Source organism: Penicillium rubens (genome assembly GCF_028828025.1).
Source record: "Penicillium rubens strain IBT 27055 chromosome Unknown utg000003l_segment0_segment0, whole genome shotgun sequence".
Classification (NCBI taxonomy): Eukaryota; Fungi; Ascomycota; class Eurotiomycetes; order Eurotiales; family Aspergillaceae; genus Penicillium; species Penicillium rubens.
In genome coordinates, this window is record NW_026890601.1 from 3,861,425 (window position 1) to 3,876,534 (window position 15,110).

The following is a 15,110-nucleotide window of genomic DNA, read 5'->3' on the forward strand; positions in this document are numbered from 1 at the left end:
CCACCACTCACGGGACAGGACCTGGTGGAAAATTGCTACTGGGGTATCGCAGCCACCCCCTTTTTCAGCCAGCCTGCCTGCGCATCTGTTTGTTGAATTCTTTTTCTCGTGCGGCCCGTAGTAGCTGGCGCCGAACGTCCGGGTCATCGCTGGACCACCATTTTTCCTCCCAAGGCAGTAGGCCGCCGCCACCAGGGAAGAACTCTGAGAGCAGAATTCGACCAGCCCCCTTGAAGTCCAACTCGAGCTCCATTAGCGTATGCATAATCTTGAATTCGGCAAACACCATCGGGATTGGAATTGCTTCGTTCTTCGAGTCCGGACGCATAGCCAGTCGAAGCGGAATTCCCAACATCGCCGGCCGACGCGGGGCCCCGGCCGTGATGAGGTTTTGCACCATGCCAGTGCCGCCCACCGCGAGTAGAAACCATGCATGTTCCTGGATCCCCGTGCTGCTGAGGAGAAGCATGAGCCACAGCACCACCAACAGAAACATCACCATGCGCGTCGTATTGCCTGGGCTCATCAGTCGCATCAGTGGACTCCTACGTGTCTGCTCCCCCTCGTCTTCCGGCAACTGGCCCCCAGCCATGTCTTCCAGATCCAACCCGCCCTTCGCCCCACGCACCAAAATCACATGCTGCGTGCCAACACCAACCGTCAACGCAATATCCTTGCGCTTGTCTAAGATCCGACACGCCCATTTCTCCTTCCCCCACTGCGGCAATGCACCAGACGCGTAGGCCAGTATTGTCCCGGCCACCGTCACCAGGAAGATACTCCAGTCTCCGAAAAGGGCAAATGGTATCACACTGACGCCTAGTTGAACCACTGTCACAGCGATTCCTAGCCAATGCACCCAGTCATGACCAGGTTTCCCCACTGGATGGCGACCATCCAGCGCCCACTCATAAACACTGATGCAGAGGCCGGCCTGGCGGGGGCTCACGAATTTGCGAGAGTTGGGGGTTGTTTCTGTCGTTGCCGTGACCTTCGCCGACATCTCTGTGTCTGCAATCCTGGCTTCCTCATCTTCATACAAGGCCGGGTGGGCTTGCAGTCGCTGTCGTACTTCTGCTGGCATCCAGTATTCATAATTCTGAAATATACGCCCTAAAGTCCAGGACCGGTTGAATCGCTTATACCCCGTGGCTAGGTTGATTACCTGGAGGGTAGAGTCAGGGCTCGGAGGCATCAGGCGGCCTTCGCTTTGGACAGTGAGTAACGCCGAGATAGCGTACGATACCCATCCGAAAGAGAAGGTAACGGGGGTGATAGGGCCGCCGGAGAGGGCTGCCTGAGCGATGGCAATGACATCCCCGCCAATAATTAAGAGGATTGAAAATAAATCTGATGGGTTGACCCACTGCGCACGAAAATTGGATGCTGTTTCATCCATACTAGAAAAAGTAAATCCTACGACTCCACAGTCAGAGTATTAAATAAGAGGAGAAACACTTGAGGCTGGGGCTGAACTTTTCGCTTACATCACGCGCCAACGGCACGAGCGTCAACGTTATCTGAGAATACGAAGATATCCACAATTCAGCCCTGACCACCTGCATAATCCAATAGAAGTAGAAAAAGGATATCAGCACGGACGACATTAGGAAAAAGGGACCTGATGATAGTCCCTGTTACCTCCATAGTTATATACCATATGTAGGTATGTAGGTAGAAACAACCTTGGAAAGCACATGGCCCGAACCGTGGAACATTCCAAGGTTGGAACCTTGGAACCTTATTGCCCGCTTAGTCATGAATCAACGGAACCTTGGAACCTTGGAAAAGCCACAGTTGTTTCATGCCCGACTTGCAAAACGCCTCTAATTTGTATCTCCAACAAGACATTATTGTCTCGCCCATACTTCTCGCCTACACTCTGCACTCAAGTTCGAACTATATACAAAGCTACAAGAATGCCAATCACCAAGAATCTCGCACTGCCAAGCTCGGCGAAGGAGCTGGCACTAACCTCGGCCTCGAAATTATTCATCGCCTTCATCTCTTCACCAGATCCAATTACGAAGCAACCTTGGTGCCCAGATGTACGGGATGCTTTGCCACATATCAATAAGGCGTTTGCCGGAGATGATGCGCCTGAATTAGCTATCGTTGAGGTTGGGCAAAAGCCCGAGTAAGTTTTACCATGATCGTGTCTGAATCTGCAACATTTTGTTTTCGAAATAACATTGAAAATGAGTCCTGTGGTACATTCAGCTGATATCTATCAGATGGAATAACCCCCAGAATGTTTACCGAACAACGTGGGCCACTAAAAACATCCCCGCGTTGGTACGCTATGAAAAAGTCAACGGGCAAGTCACCGAGACAGGGAGATTGGTGGAAGGAGAAATTCTCAACAAGCAAAAGCTCCTGGATTTCATCGTCTAATTGTATCTCTTGTCATTCATCGTGCACCCACCCCTTACATTACTCATATCGAACTGCGCTATATATATCTAAGGTACTGGTCCGTTTCTTCGCTATCGTATCCAAATGCTAGTTGCACCATCACACGGACTTGGGGTTTTAACCCTCTGTAACCCCTTGGAGCGCTGTGAAACAGGCCTAAATCCTTGATGTCGGACTCTTCAATACCTCGCCAGATTCGTTGGCAAGGAATCGTCCAAACTAGAGGATTGTTTCCTTTCCCTTTCTTTAGTAGACATGTTGCTCTAATATTACTAGTTGTTGGTAGATTCTTTATATAAAAGCTTTGTTCCCATACCCCAAGCATCATACACATCCCAAGGTCATCTATACATCTGCTAAACCTTAAATCCACCAGGCATAAGAGTCTGGAAAACACCATGAGGATCATACTTCTTCGCAATACCATCGAGCCTTTGGTGGTTCTGCGCGCCATAGCCAGGGAAGATAGACTGGAAGCCAGCAGCATCACCCATGTAGTTGAATGCGTCGTACAGACCGGCCTTCTGCGTAGCAGTATTGATCTTGTAAGTGGTCTCTTCAACCCAAGAAGCGACAATGTCATCGTAAGCCGAGCCAATCCACTCAACCACTTCTGCGTAGCAGAGATAGACCTGCGAGGAGTCCAGGCCGAGAGCATTTCCGCCACGAGCCTCAGATGCCTTCAACCAGTCGGCACCGATAGGTTGCCAGTCCAGCTGGATAGTGGAAATGTTGGCGGTAGGAATTTGCGCGTACAGCTTGGGGAGCTCGTCGAAGAAGGTTTGGTTGATAATGCTGATGCCGTTGAGAAGCTCCTTGTAGCTTGTGCCCTTAACGGTTCCGGCGACGAATACGTCACTAAGTCTCGTTAGCTACTAAGTCATGGCCTTCTGGGCGGGTGATCATACTTGATGCCATCAATCACCATTGCGCCTGTCTCAGTGGCAAATTCAGCGATCGTCTTGAAGTCAAGGGTGCTGCTGATAGCCGGGATATCGGTGAAGGGCTTGAAGATATCGGGGTAGCTGATGCTGTCGCTATCGTAGAACAGAATCACAGAGGCGAGAGTAGTCTCGCCGGGCACGAGAGCTGGTACAATGTGCGTCTTCGGGTCGTAAATGTCAGATGCGTAGGTAGCCGCAGCCTAATGAAACTAGTTAGTGACCAATCATACAGCCAAAGACTTCAGCATAACGTACCGCCAGGAATTGATCGATGTACTCGGCAGACACGGTGTGGGCACCAGCCCAGACCTTGCTCGACTTGATAGTCTCCAGGTCGAACCGGGTGACGATGCCGAAGTTACTGCTCCCGCCCTTCAAGGCCCAGAACAGATCCGGATGGCTCTTCTCGTTAGCTTCCACAATCGAGCCATTAGCAAGAACGATCTCGTAGTTGACAACGGTATCACAGCCGAAGCCAACCTGGTTTCCGTAGAAGTTGATACCGCCAGCGAGGAGCAATCCCGGCACGCCGACAGGGCCAAGACGGCCACCAGCAGCGGTCAGGTCGAACTTCTGCAGGTATTCGTAGACATCGCTCCATCTAAACAGAGGTAAGCAAGAGCCATCACCAGTGCCGACAGAAAGGGGGAAGAAAATCGACTAACCGGTATGAAGGACCAATGGACACAATGGACTGATCCTTCGACAACTCCAAAGTAGTCAAGTTCGACATAACAATCAAGACACCATTATCGATATTGTTGGAGCCCTGCGACCGTCAGATCAGGGTGAACCCAGTATAGTATTTAGACAGTTTCAGATCAAGAACCCACCCGGATACCCATGTGGCCACCGCCCCGAACAGCGAACTGAGCATTGGCATTGGCCAACGCCGCGATGCCATCCGCGAGCTGCGCACTGGACTGCGGTCGGAACACACAGCCAGGAGCCATCAGCTCCGTGTTCGACCAAAAGTTCGCCGCCTCGTACTTGTAGACGCTACTGTCGGCGAAGAAGAGCGAATCCCCAAGCGGCGCCTGCAGCGCCTTGCAGCCTGCCGAGACATTGGGGCACGCGTTACCTGGTGTCGATGCTGCGACTACGCCGACTAGCGAGAGCACGGCTAATGATGTGCGCATGGTGAATAAGTATACCTGGGTAGTGTATACAAAGTTCGAACTGTGATCAAGGGGGTTCGGGTCAACGAGAAATGGAACGGCGGATAATCGTAGCTTAACGCCGAGAGGCGTTACTGCATTTGGATCTAGTTCTAAACGGTTCGGAAGCTGCTCTTGCTCTAGCCCGTCCTCTAGCTTGCCGAGTTAGATCGGTTGGGTTATTTCAGGTGGAGACTTCATGGGTCTCATCCACTTGGCGTATTTGTCATATAACTAGTGGAACCATTTCGCAGAAATTGTGATGGACGTTGTAGCTGAGGGAGAATGTTCACAGACTTGTCCTTAATGCAGTTCTATTATTATAGTCCATGCAAACCATATAAGTGCAATAGAGTGTAGAATGGGATTCACTTCTATATGTTGTGGCGTCTCTTAAAGTTGCCCAGGGCTGAGAAACTTCCGACCCACCTACACTTATAGTGCCGAGACAAGGCATAATTAATTAATTATCTTCAATGAAGTTCATAAAAAAACAAAACATATTTTTCCAGTTCGTCGATCCTTACTTTGTTAGGGCTCTACTCCGTAGATCGAGTTTCCCAACTTAGCTACTCCGGAGATATGCCGGAGAACTAACTACCCTCTTCTCACTTTTATATACCTCGATCTCGATGTCAGCTTGCCTGTCGAAGTTCAACATAGATACAACAGTCGGGCTAAACATTTCCATGTTTCAATTTGACGGGTACTGACTGGAATTTGGCCGAGTACAGACTTTATTTACCCTTTACCATTTTAGGTAGATCCTCATGCGAAATGGGTTGCATATATCGAGTGGATCAAAGTCTCCACGTTGTCCGCGAGATTATTTGTTGTACCAAACTTTTGATATTCACTCGATTTATGGTCAAACGATTATCATTCAACACGGGGTTGTCACTTTGTTTTCCCACGTGTCTTCCCTCGAGATTCAAATATAAATCTACATATACCCGGTTTCCACGTTTCCACTTACTACCGTACTTGGGCCTCGATTGGAACGGATGGATCACATTATCCAATGACCGTCATGGCTTCTTCCATCTCGCCGGCCATGCCGCCGCCGCCGGGTCGGGCCTCCAACTTCGTTAACCCACCCTATACGGGTACTAAATTTGTGGTTGTCAATTCTATCTTTCTACCGCTGGCTATCATTGGTCTGGCTGTGAGAACATGGACTCGGGTGTTTATTGTCCGGAGCTTTCGTTCTGATGACTGTGAGTGGGGCGCGTCGCGCATGGAGAGATGGCACGACTGACAGCTATATAGATCTAATGATTATGGCCCTGGTGTGTGCTACTGGATGAACTAATTTCTGAGTCGGTTACTGATAGCCTTGGCTACAGATCTTATCATGTGTCCTCTCCGGCGTCACGTTAGAGAGTAAGGAACTCGATTGCCTCATACTGGAGCCTCGCTGACACAAACTCACAACAGTGCTCAATTGGGGTCTCGGGAAACATATGTGGGATGTCCCAGAAGCTTACCTATCGCCAATGTTTGAAAAGGTTAGCAATTCCAGCCTATCAAGGTATTTATCAGACGATAATGATAACTAACCTCTGCCACAGTTGAACTTAACATCCGCTATACTCTACTGCGCCGCAACGGGCTTCACAAAATGTTCCGTTCTTGTATTCTACCTTCGCATCTTTCCCAGCCGGAACTTCCACATCGCCGTCTGGGTGCTTGTCTTTATTGCCGTGGGATACAGTTTGGCCAGTGTGCTCGCCAATATATTCAGTTGCACCCCGGTTGCCAAATCTTGGGATGATACGATTACAACGGGGCATTGCATGGACCGGCCAGCCTTCTATTTTGCCAATGCTGGGCTGGGAATTTTTACTGACTTTGCAACCGTCGTGGTTCCGATGTATGTTGCTGTTTGAAATTAACCCGGCAGAGGTGCTAATTTTGATTTCAGACCATGGCTGCGCCGGCTACAAATGCCCTTGGGCCAGAAGATCGCTGTGACTGTCATCTTAGCAATGGGTTGTTTGTAAGTGATATATTTCCACCCCAAAGAGTAGACCCAATACTAACGTCAGGACTCAGCGTTGGGGTTGTGAGCTGTATTCGGCTATCATCTCTGTATATTCTTCAGACAAGCCCTGATTTAACATGTAATGATCGGACATTCCTACAAACAGAAGGAAATCGCTAATACGAAAAAAAAGGGACGACTACTGATGCCCTGATGTGGTGCACCATCGAGTTGAACCTCGGAATCTTCGGGGGCTGTGTGACTGCCATTAGACCATTTGTCCGACGATACTTCCCTCGACTATTAGGTCTCTCAGCATCCGGCGATACCTCGAAATCTCGCAAATACGGCCACCAACTCGGTTCTTTCCCTCACAGCAGTCGACCGGACTTCACAGGGCGCAATAATCAATACTCGGCAACACTTACTTCACACAGCAAAGCGCCGGATAATGACAGTGAGGAACACATCCTACCAACCGAGGAGAATGGGGAAAGGGTGGAAGGCATCATCCGAACGGTCGAGTTCGATGTGGAGAATTCTAGTAGCTCACATGCCAAGTGAGATATAATTTCTTTTGTTCCAGTCTCCCATCCCAGTGCAGATCCTGAGTAAATGATGTAGGGTCCTATCAATATAATGTAATGTACCCACTATTTCTGTAAAGCAATAACTGATGAGACTAGTATCTCCGCGAGTCCGATTCACTTCTGCCTTGCGGCGGCAGGTGAATGCGTATATAAGTAATTCCAAAGACTCTTTGCTTTGAACTGATTCTAATTATTGCATCAACCATCATGGCAGCTATGATATTGTACAAGAACTCCATCAGCACGGCCACCCATGGTGGAGTACAATGACAGATGGGGCAAAGCTAGACCTTATAGGCCAGAATATACCGATCTCCATCATACTCAGTGACAGTGTAATACTCCTTGCGAACAGGATTAAAGCTGAGATCTTCATTTCCAGCCATGAACCACCCCTGGTGCTTTGTCGCCGTCTTCCCCTGTTCCCAAGTAAAAAGATCGCCTTCCTTGGGAGCTCTGCCCGTACTGCGCGAGATGTAAAACTTGTTGTCGTACGAAACAGCACCCTGCACGTTGGGTATATTGACACAGTACGCCCAGCTTGCGGTAGCGACGCCGTTATCGTCGGTGCGCAGCCGCCGGGTCGTAGCATCCAGATTGTATTTCACATAGCGGATAGGGACTGGCGTTTTGTTGGCGTCATCGAAAGTCTCTCCATCTCGCACGAACTCACCCACCATAAGGGTGTCGGGAGAGTCGCTGCGGTCAAGGGAAATCCAAGAGAAGCGGAAGGGAGAAGAGTCGCCAGGGGTCCATTTGTAGTAGCTTTTCGATGGTATCAGACTTTGGTCCAAAAGAAGATGATATATAAAGTCTCACCGGATTTGAGGAAGCACATATCGGTACCCATCCGCAGAATACCCTTTGCCGTCTTTGGTTTTTCCGACGCCGTCTGCAATCTCGACCTCCCAGATATTGTCCAGGTCAAATGCACGAATACCATTATTGGTATCGACAACATACAGCACATTTCCATACCACATGATGCCGCCGGCATGGATACTGATGGGTTTGAAGTCGTCGTCGGCAGTAGGGTACACGAGCATCACATGGCGATACTTGTGTGTTTTGCGATCAACAAAGCTGAGCCGTACGCTTTCTCCTTTTTCATACCAACTGACGATCCACGCCTCATGGTCATTCCAGGTCCCCTTTCCGAAAGCATCAGCAGAGCTGGTGATTCCTTGCGGAACCCACTTCTTCGTGTTGTCATCGCCCGAGTTCCAAGCCCATGCTTCGGCAGGAGACCCATTGCCAACAGAGGGCGAACCTTTGCTTAAGGCACGATTCGCAGATTGAAGAACCGCAGTGACGCTCGCAATTTTACCCTTTGACTTGAAGTACTTTGCAAGCACAGGCAGGTGAGCATTGTCTGCAGATTCTTTGAGGGTGAAGTCTTTGCTGGCAAGAGTCGTCTTTCCCTGGCAGTAACGAGGGTCTGCCGCAATGGTGAAGGGCAAGCAAAGAGAAAGAAGGGTAGTCAAGACTAATGTATACCGCATGATGGGACTTTTGGTATCGAGAGGGCTTGTCTTTTGACCGTTGAGGACAGACTCCGGGAATATTTAATTTATAGTGCAGTCTGCTGCATCTAGGGGGCGAGAGCTAATATTAGCTGCATATGAAGTGTAACCAAAGTGCCACTACTCCGTTCATGCATTTGTAAAGGAGTCTTTCCTCTGGGATAGCTCTTGTTAGGGATGTGATCGTCATGGAACACGAGACTTGTTAGGCCCGGTTGGAGTAGTCAAGCCCCTTCTGCTGTTGAAAATAGCCCTGCGAGAACGGCGGATCAACACGCAGAATGATGCCAAACTAAGGAATTTGTGGAGGCTCGTATCATGTGGAACACTGGTTGGATGGTATTTTCCACTGGTCCGACACGAATCGATGTCGGCTTGACCCGCCTTCACTATTACAAGGCTTACAAGAGACCTTCCTGGTCTTAGTATCTTGGACTTTAGTTACTACAAGAGCTTCTATCGGGGCGTCCATACTATTACACTATTACACATATTGATTAGACTAGAAATGTTCGAAAGCCGAGGGTTCGGCATACATATGGGCTATAATCCAAGAAAACAAATCTCTGCATATAACTCAATCATCAACCACGTACTCTGCAGTAATGAATTTACGATATTCTTGTTCTGTCCATTTCCTTTTTAATAGATTTCCCATCAGATCTGCAGTATACGAGCTATAACTATCCCGTTTTATCCCTGCCACTTGGCCCGAGGTTGCAAAGAATGAAGAACTCGTATTACACAGCCCCTGCATAACCAATCCCACCCTATACGTACAATGTTGTATACAACATATATTATCTCCGATCTGAGGATTTAAGAGTAGAATTATACCACTTCTTTGCACAACTTACTCTATACTTTGTACTTGGCTATCGGAAAGTTCAAACATTGGCCTGTGGACTGTAGTTGCTGACTCCACCTTCGATCATGGTTAAGTGCTCCCATTATACTTCGTGCTATTAATAGATGCGTGATTGTATACGAGATTTTGCTCCATCGAATTAGTTCGAACTGAATACTATACAGGGATTGAAGCTATAGAAGACCGTACTGGTGAAACAGAGACAGACCGTGCCTCTAAAGAATCACTGATAGATGCGGTCGTCAAGCAAAGGATAGCAGGCGGACATTTAGGCTATATACCAAATGATCTTTTGGATTCGATATGCTCAGAATTCATAGCTGGAATCTTTCTCTGATCCCAATCTAGGGGCATATGAATAAATGAATACCCAGATACGATACACACTGAACCCCACCCAGTCAGAAAAGAAACCCAGAAAGCTAAGCTCCAGAGAAGAAAAGACAAAACGTGATTGCATGTTCATAATCCGCGACCCATGCGAGAGACTCAAATCCTATCTCTCACATCTGCATGGCCTCGTCACCATCGACATCCGCTCCACCGGGTATCCGCCCCTCATTAAGCTCTTTCTCCAACTTTGTAATCTCTTGCAAGCTCTTCGCCTCGCGAATCAATTTCTCGACGCGCTTGCGCTCCTTGTCGGTGAGTTGTACTCGCACGCCCTTTTCGGCGGGGGTGCGTCCAGCCGGGGTAGAAACATCGAACGTGCGGGACTTGACACCCATAATCTTGGATGCGAGGGATGAGGGTTCCTCGTAGGTGCCGAAGAGCTCCTTAGCTGTAGCGCGCTCGGCGTCGGTTACTTTCTGGAAGTCAAGGAATCGGACTGAGGGGATGCACCAGATAATCCAGTAGCGGTAGTTCTGCGAGGATCAGTTAGCTTGGCTTCCAATGCAGTCTAAACATGTCATATATAGCCAGATCTAACTAGTATATGGCTGCAGGTCTGGACAAACCTCTTTGCGTGTCACCGGGTTTTGCAGGAGCGACAAGTGTGTCAGCCGTCCCAAGGTCCGCAGCGGATCTAGGTCGGCAAGTTCAGACACATTGTTTGCGGTCAAGACCAGGTTCGTCAGGTTAGGCACTGAAGCTGCGAATGCTGGTTGAATGTGATTGATACGGTTGCGAGCGAGGAGGAGAGTGCGGAGGCGAGGGAAGTGGGGGAAGTTTCCAAGAGAGGAGATGTCATTATCGGTGAAGTCGATCGCATCTTGATCCTAGGAGCTGTTAACATCGGATTGACAAGGGTATGACTGAGCTGCCTGCGGACTCAAAAATTGGTCTAGCGGCAACTCGAAAAGACATGGCAGAGGCAAATAAGCCTCAAGGATTGCTTGAAAGAAACACAGCACTTACTTTGGCGATACCCAAGTTCTCAATTGTGGGGATCTTGTGACCTACACGACCACACAAAAGACGATATCAATCCAGCTCTTAATCAAAAGTGTAGTACCTGTTCTTTTCAGGCAGGTGTGTAGTGGGTGAACGCACCTCGGAGATCCAGCTCACGATCTGTGAGCGGATTGATATATGTCAGAGAACTTTGAATGAGCTCAGCGGTCAAGCGCATGGTGGCGGCGGTGGCTGTTGCCGAAAGTAAGGGGTGTATGAGATGGTGAGATTTATGGCAATAGCATAGGTGGAGTGCTATGGAAGAATATTGAGCAAGCTTGGTGAATCAATGGCACGAGTGAATCGGAAGCTACTTGCGCCAGTTTCTCTCTACATCATTTTTGCCAGGCGGTGGCAGTCCTCTCACGTGACCTTATGTTGCCTGGAAAAGGTGGCATTAAATTAGCTGCCTCCATAACTAACCTTGGAACCAACCATAACTACCTACCTAGTTACAATATAAAATGCAGAACTAGACATTGGCAATGTATTAATCTATATCCAGGAAGACATTCTCAACCACTAATAGTACACACCTCATTACGTGTAAATCACCGGCCTGAGATTGAAAAGCACCGCAACCAACCACAAAAAAGGTACTCCAGAGCACAGTGTTGAAATATGATATGAAGAATGGAAAGCAGACTGCCACGACGCACGCGACACAATAAGAAATGAAGTCCCTTTGCATATGAGAAGGGGGAGAAAAAGAAAAAGAAAGAAATCGACAGCGCCGAAATTGAGTCGACGCATGTCAAACAATCGAACTCCATGTGAAAATGCAATGCAGGATAAGAAATTATGCATAATTCAGTCAGGTATGTCACGTTACTCGTCGGTCAGGGGCGTCATGCTGGGCGATTTTTGGTGGGATCTTGTTGGACTGCCAGCTCTTGATCGACGCCCGTTAGTTGTGGGGCCCAGAGCAATGGGAGCCAGGTGGTCCCTGCTCTCCGTCCTGACCACCAAGCCTGCTCGATCCATAGCGATGCCGGAGCCACCGCTGATTCCAAGACCAATCGTCCCGGTTGAACTGTTATCCAACGCATATTTGAAACTAGGGGTGTTGCTATTGCTGCCCCAGCTCGACGCTCGCTTCGGTGGTCCCAGTCTAGCCGAGTCTGTCTCGGAAAGACGTCCACCATCCTCACTCTCATCGGACTCAATGGCACCAAGCTCGTAATCTTGCGCACCGTCCTCGAGAACTCGCTCGTAAGAGGGGGCGCTTCGACTGATGAACGGTAGCATCGACTTGAGTCCCTTTCGTTTCTTCGGGTGATTGGGGTGCGATGGCCCACCACGGCGTAATACGTTACTCACGCGGTTGAAGATCCGCGATCGACGGCTGCGTCCGCACAAGAAGAAACCGACCATGGCAACAATGAACATGAAGAGGACGAAGCCTGGGATCCGGCGCGGGGAATCACCGTCGAACAGCGCGTCATGCCAGTGTTCACTGTGGAAGCTGTCTGAATCCGGTAGTAGCTGAACACTAGGATACTGGAAGTCGGCCGGAATGCCGGGGACATTGCTGCCAAAGCCTACTGGGAGACCTTCTTCGATCTCTAGAGGCACCTGAGAAGATGCGTACAAGACGATCTTGCCCAAAGTCCAACTCACTTCGGTTGAGTCAATCTTGTTGACCGCCTGGAAAGCATCAAGATAGCCCTTTTCTTTTCCATGAGCCAAGACTTCTTTAGTGCCGTTGTGCGAAGAGCCAGTTGTACTCTCCAAACCAACGCGAGGCACTCCAATGCCATCATGTAACATGTTGATGATCCATGACGCCTTGAAGCATACTTCGTAGGCCTTTTGGCGATCAACCTTCTTTCCCCATTTGTGCTGTCCAAGGCCTTGCTCAATGGAGTCCCAGTCTTGAGAACAAAACGTTTGAACCCGTTCTTGATAGGTGTTGAAGTCGTATGCTTTGTCCTTATATCCCATTTCGAAAATCTCGTGAGTGGTGTGCCAGTACTCGCTGATCCCGATAAAATGGTTGACGTCGAAATCGATAGCTGGAACATGGATACCGTTTAGCAGACACGGTTCATCCGCACACGGAGCATCCTTGTCCAGTAATGGGAATGTCTGGCGGAGACATTCGTCGAATTTGCCTGTGCCTAGCAAATATGGTTCCGTTTGGCTCGCCAACGCGACTTTTCCATCAAGCGTAGTCCGTAATCCACTGGGAAGACATGGATCAGGCATCTCTTTGATTCCTGGCCCAATTGCCGTCTGTAAAGCCTCCAAATAGCGTCGCCGGGCTTCGTGTACGCCGAACTCCAACCACGAAGTGACAAACACCCTGTGCTCTTGAACGGATCCATCAATGTTCCGCAATCGCAACAATTTGAGGTCCTCGGCATGCTTCTCCGTCTCCGTAACATTCGGAGCGAATGCAATTTGGGCGGATGCGCCACCCATATCAAGAAATCCGTACGTGTTGTGTCCCTTTCCATGGTCATGTTTTTCCGGGGCATCAAAGGATCCCATTAGGTAGTTTGTCGCAATCCATCCGTATAGTCCCTCAGTCACGCCTGGAATCACCTGGATGTGAACGCCACAGTCCGGAAGCAGAAACTCCGAGTTTTCACGAGCATAGGAACAGATCCGATCCAGAAGCAATTGTCGCTCAAGATTTCCTAGCAGTCGCATGCCAGCAGTGGCGAGGAGAAATATAGGAGTATCCTTGGCATCCTCGGAAGGAATGATTCCTTTGGCGTGGTCTAACAGTTGGGCGAGATGGTCTGATCCAACCAATTCGGGTCTGTTGGCGAATGAAGAAACACCTTTGGCGCAGGTAGGTTAGTGTCGGGTTGGTGGGTTTGTATTGGCTCTAGGTGGGCTCACCAGGGTGAATCTTCTTCGTCCATTCCTCCTTAGTCTTGATTTCCGGTAGCGATTTCAACTCCTCCACATCGGCGTGCTTTCGTGCAGCAGAATTCCGTAGCCATCGGTAAACGTGTACGCGGGTCCCCTACATGGTTGATTAGTGACATGATTCCGAGTCTCCGGAACAAAGTCGACATACAGACGAGCCCGCGTCCAGGACGACACCATAACGCCCTAATAGAAAGGTCAATTTGACGGATCATAAAAGTCGAGGTGGGACTGCATACATTTGCCCATTTGGACTTTTGATTATTCGCAGATCATGACAGACTTGTCAAAAGCAGAAGACAAGATTATTCAAATTAAAGTGCAGGAATATGGGGTAAACGAATGACAAGTAAAGAAGACTTGAGAGAGAAGAGAAAGAGGAGAGAGAGACGACCCAAGCCAAGAGAGATAAGGAGACTGCCAAAAGCGGCCTGGACGCGACGACTCCGGGGCGGTACGAAACATGACGGGACGGACTAGGAATTTTAAGTGGCAACATGGGCCCAGATTGGTCTGAATTCAGGAAAGTGGGGCAATTTATGAATAATTAAACTTCCTGTGACCAGATAATCCGTTTTTCCTTTCTTTTTTTTTTTCTTTTTTTTTTTTTTTTCCCTAACTTAAATGTTATTTTCAATTCTATGTCCACGGGTGCAATAGCTACATAGTAACATCTACAATAGTAACATCGAATGTCTACAACATTGTACGATCTTTAACGTACCACCTATACCTATTTTTCTCCTGCAGATGTGTATACGTCTCACTGCGGCATGCAGACTAATCACGTTGTTTTGATCTTGACAGGGACAGTTCCACTTGAATCTTGACTATCTCAACTTCACTATTTATTAGAGTAGGTAGTACATTATAAGCGGATATGTATTCCAGCCTCGTCATCATGGAATGCAGTTGTGAGAGAAGGACCCTTACCCTCGTACGTCCGCACAGGGCTTACACTAAAATGCCGAGAGGGGAGAGTATACGTCAGCTTCTCCCTTCCCCGGCCTTGGAAGCCGATGGGAGATTCGTTGCGTCACTCTGGCGAACAAGGGTATGTCTTGGCAAATGCTTTTCATAATTTCCTTTTTGGCCAGTATGATACGGAGTATAATCCCTGCTATTGTAAAAAAAAATAAAAAATAAAGAGAACCTCCTTATAAAACGCCTTTCCCGTTTATTAAATACGACCATCACTTCCAAGGTTAGTTTGAAATATCACCTTACTTCACTCGATTTAGGCACAAATTGCAAGTCACAAGCTTTCTTTTTAGACATCTTCCGCTGTAACATTATGCAAGAGAGATGGCAAAAAGGTAAAAAATAAAATTAGAAACATTGAAAGTTAATGAAT

At 48.6% G+C, this 15,110-nt stretch overlaps 7 protein-coding genes across 7 annotated transcripts; 2 read left to right on the forward strand and 5 right to left on the reverse strand.

Moving 5' to 3' along the window:
* Positions 1 to 64: 64 nt before the first annotated feature.
* On the reverse strand, positions 65 to 1,399 carry N7525_007679 (uncharacterized protein; the record flags this gene model as incomplete). The annotated part of the gene is made up of 1 exon (XM_002568086.2): positions 65 to 1,399. One exon carries the CDS (start codon positions 1,397 to 1,399, stop codon positions 65 to 67), a length of 1,335 nt encoding a protein of 444 aa, XP_002568132.2.
* A 520-nt stretch (positions 1,400 to 1,919) lies between these two features.
* On the forward strand, positions 1,920 to 2,394 carry N7525_007680 (uncharacterized protein; the record flags this gene model as incomplete). The annotated part of the gene is made up of 2 exons (XM_002568087.1): positions 1,920 to 2,137; positions 2,235 to 2,394. The coding sequence occupies 2 exons, from the start codon at positions 1,920 to 1,922 to the stop codon at positions 2,392 to 2,394; spliced, it is 378 nt and encodes a 125-aa protein (XP_002568133.1).
* Positions 2,395 to 2,771: 377 nt separating this feature from the next.
* On the reverse strand, positions 2,772 to 4,498 carry N7525_007681 (FAD-binding oxidoreductase; the record flags this gene model as incomplete). Its single annotated transcript, XM_002568088.1, has 5 exons — positions 2,772 to 3,273; positions 3,324 to 3,559; positions 3,615 to 3,960; positions 4,025 to 4,128; positions 4,193 to 4,498. 5 exons carry the CDS (start codon positions 4,496 to 4,498, stop codon positions 2,772 to 2,774), a joined length of 1,494 nt encoding a protein of 497 aa, XP_002568134.1.
* A 1,048-nt stretch (positions 4,499 to 5,546) lies between these two features.
* On the forward strand, positions 5,547 to 7,064 carry N7525_007682 (uncharacterized protein; the record flags this gene model as incomplete). The annotated part of the gene is made up of 8 exons (XM_061214179.1): positions 5,547 to 5,733; positions 5,786 to 5,805; positions 5,863 to 5,899; positions 5,954 to 6,024; positions 6,088 to 6,389; positions 6,441 to 6,515; positions 6,572 to 6,639; positions 6,694 to 7,064. The coding sequence occupies 8 exons, from the start codon at positions 5,547 to 5,549 to the stop codon at positions 7,062 to 7,064; spliced, it is 1,131 nt and encodes a 376-aa protein (XP_061068610.1).
* Positions 7,065 to 7,374: 310 nt separating this feature from the next.
* N7525_007683 (uncharacterized protein) lies at positions 7,375 to 8,592 on the reverse strand (the record flags this gene model as incomplete). Its single annotated transcript, XM_002568090.1, has 2 exons — positions 7,375 to 7,855; positions 7,910 to 8,592. The coding sequence occupies 2 exons, from the start codon at positions 8,590 to 8,592 to the stop codon at positions 7,375 to 7,377; spliced, it is 1,164 nt and encodes a 387-aa protein (XP_002568136.1).
* Positions 8,593 to 9,984: 1,392 nt separating this feature from the next.
* Positions 9,985 to 11,054, reverse strand: lea1 (U2 snRNP complex subunit LEA1; the record flags this gene model as incomplete). The annotated part of the gene is made up of 4 exons (XM_002568091.2): positions 9,985 to 10,347; positions 10,441 to 10,701; positions 10,841 to 10,881; positions 10,976 to 11,054. 4 exons carry the CDS (start codon positions 11,052 to 11,054, stop codon positions 9,985 to 9,987), a joined length of 744 nt encoding a protein of 247 aa, XP_002568137.2.
* A 650-nt stretch (positions 11,055 to 11,704) lies between these two features.
* N7525_007685 (putative nucleoside diphosphatase (Ynd1)) lies at positions 11,705 to 14,005 on the reverse strand (the record flags this gene model as incomplete). The annotated part of the gene is made up of 4 exons (XM_002568092.1): positions 11,705 to 13,665; positions 13,727 to 13,853; positions 13,908 to 13,942; positions 13,996 to 14,005. 4 exons carry the CDS (start codon positions 14,003 to 14,005, stop codon positions 11,705 to 11,707), a joined length of 2,133 nt encoding a protein of 710 aa, XP_002568138.1.
* Positions 14,006 to 15,110: the final 1,105 nt, after the last annotated feature.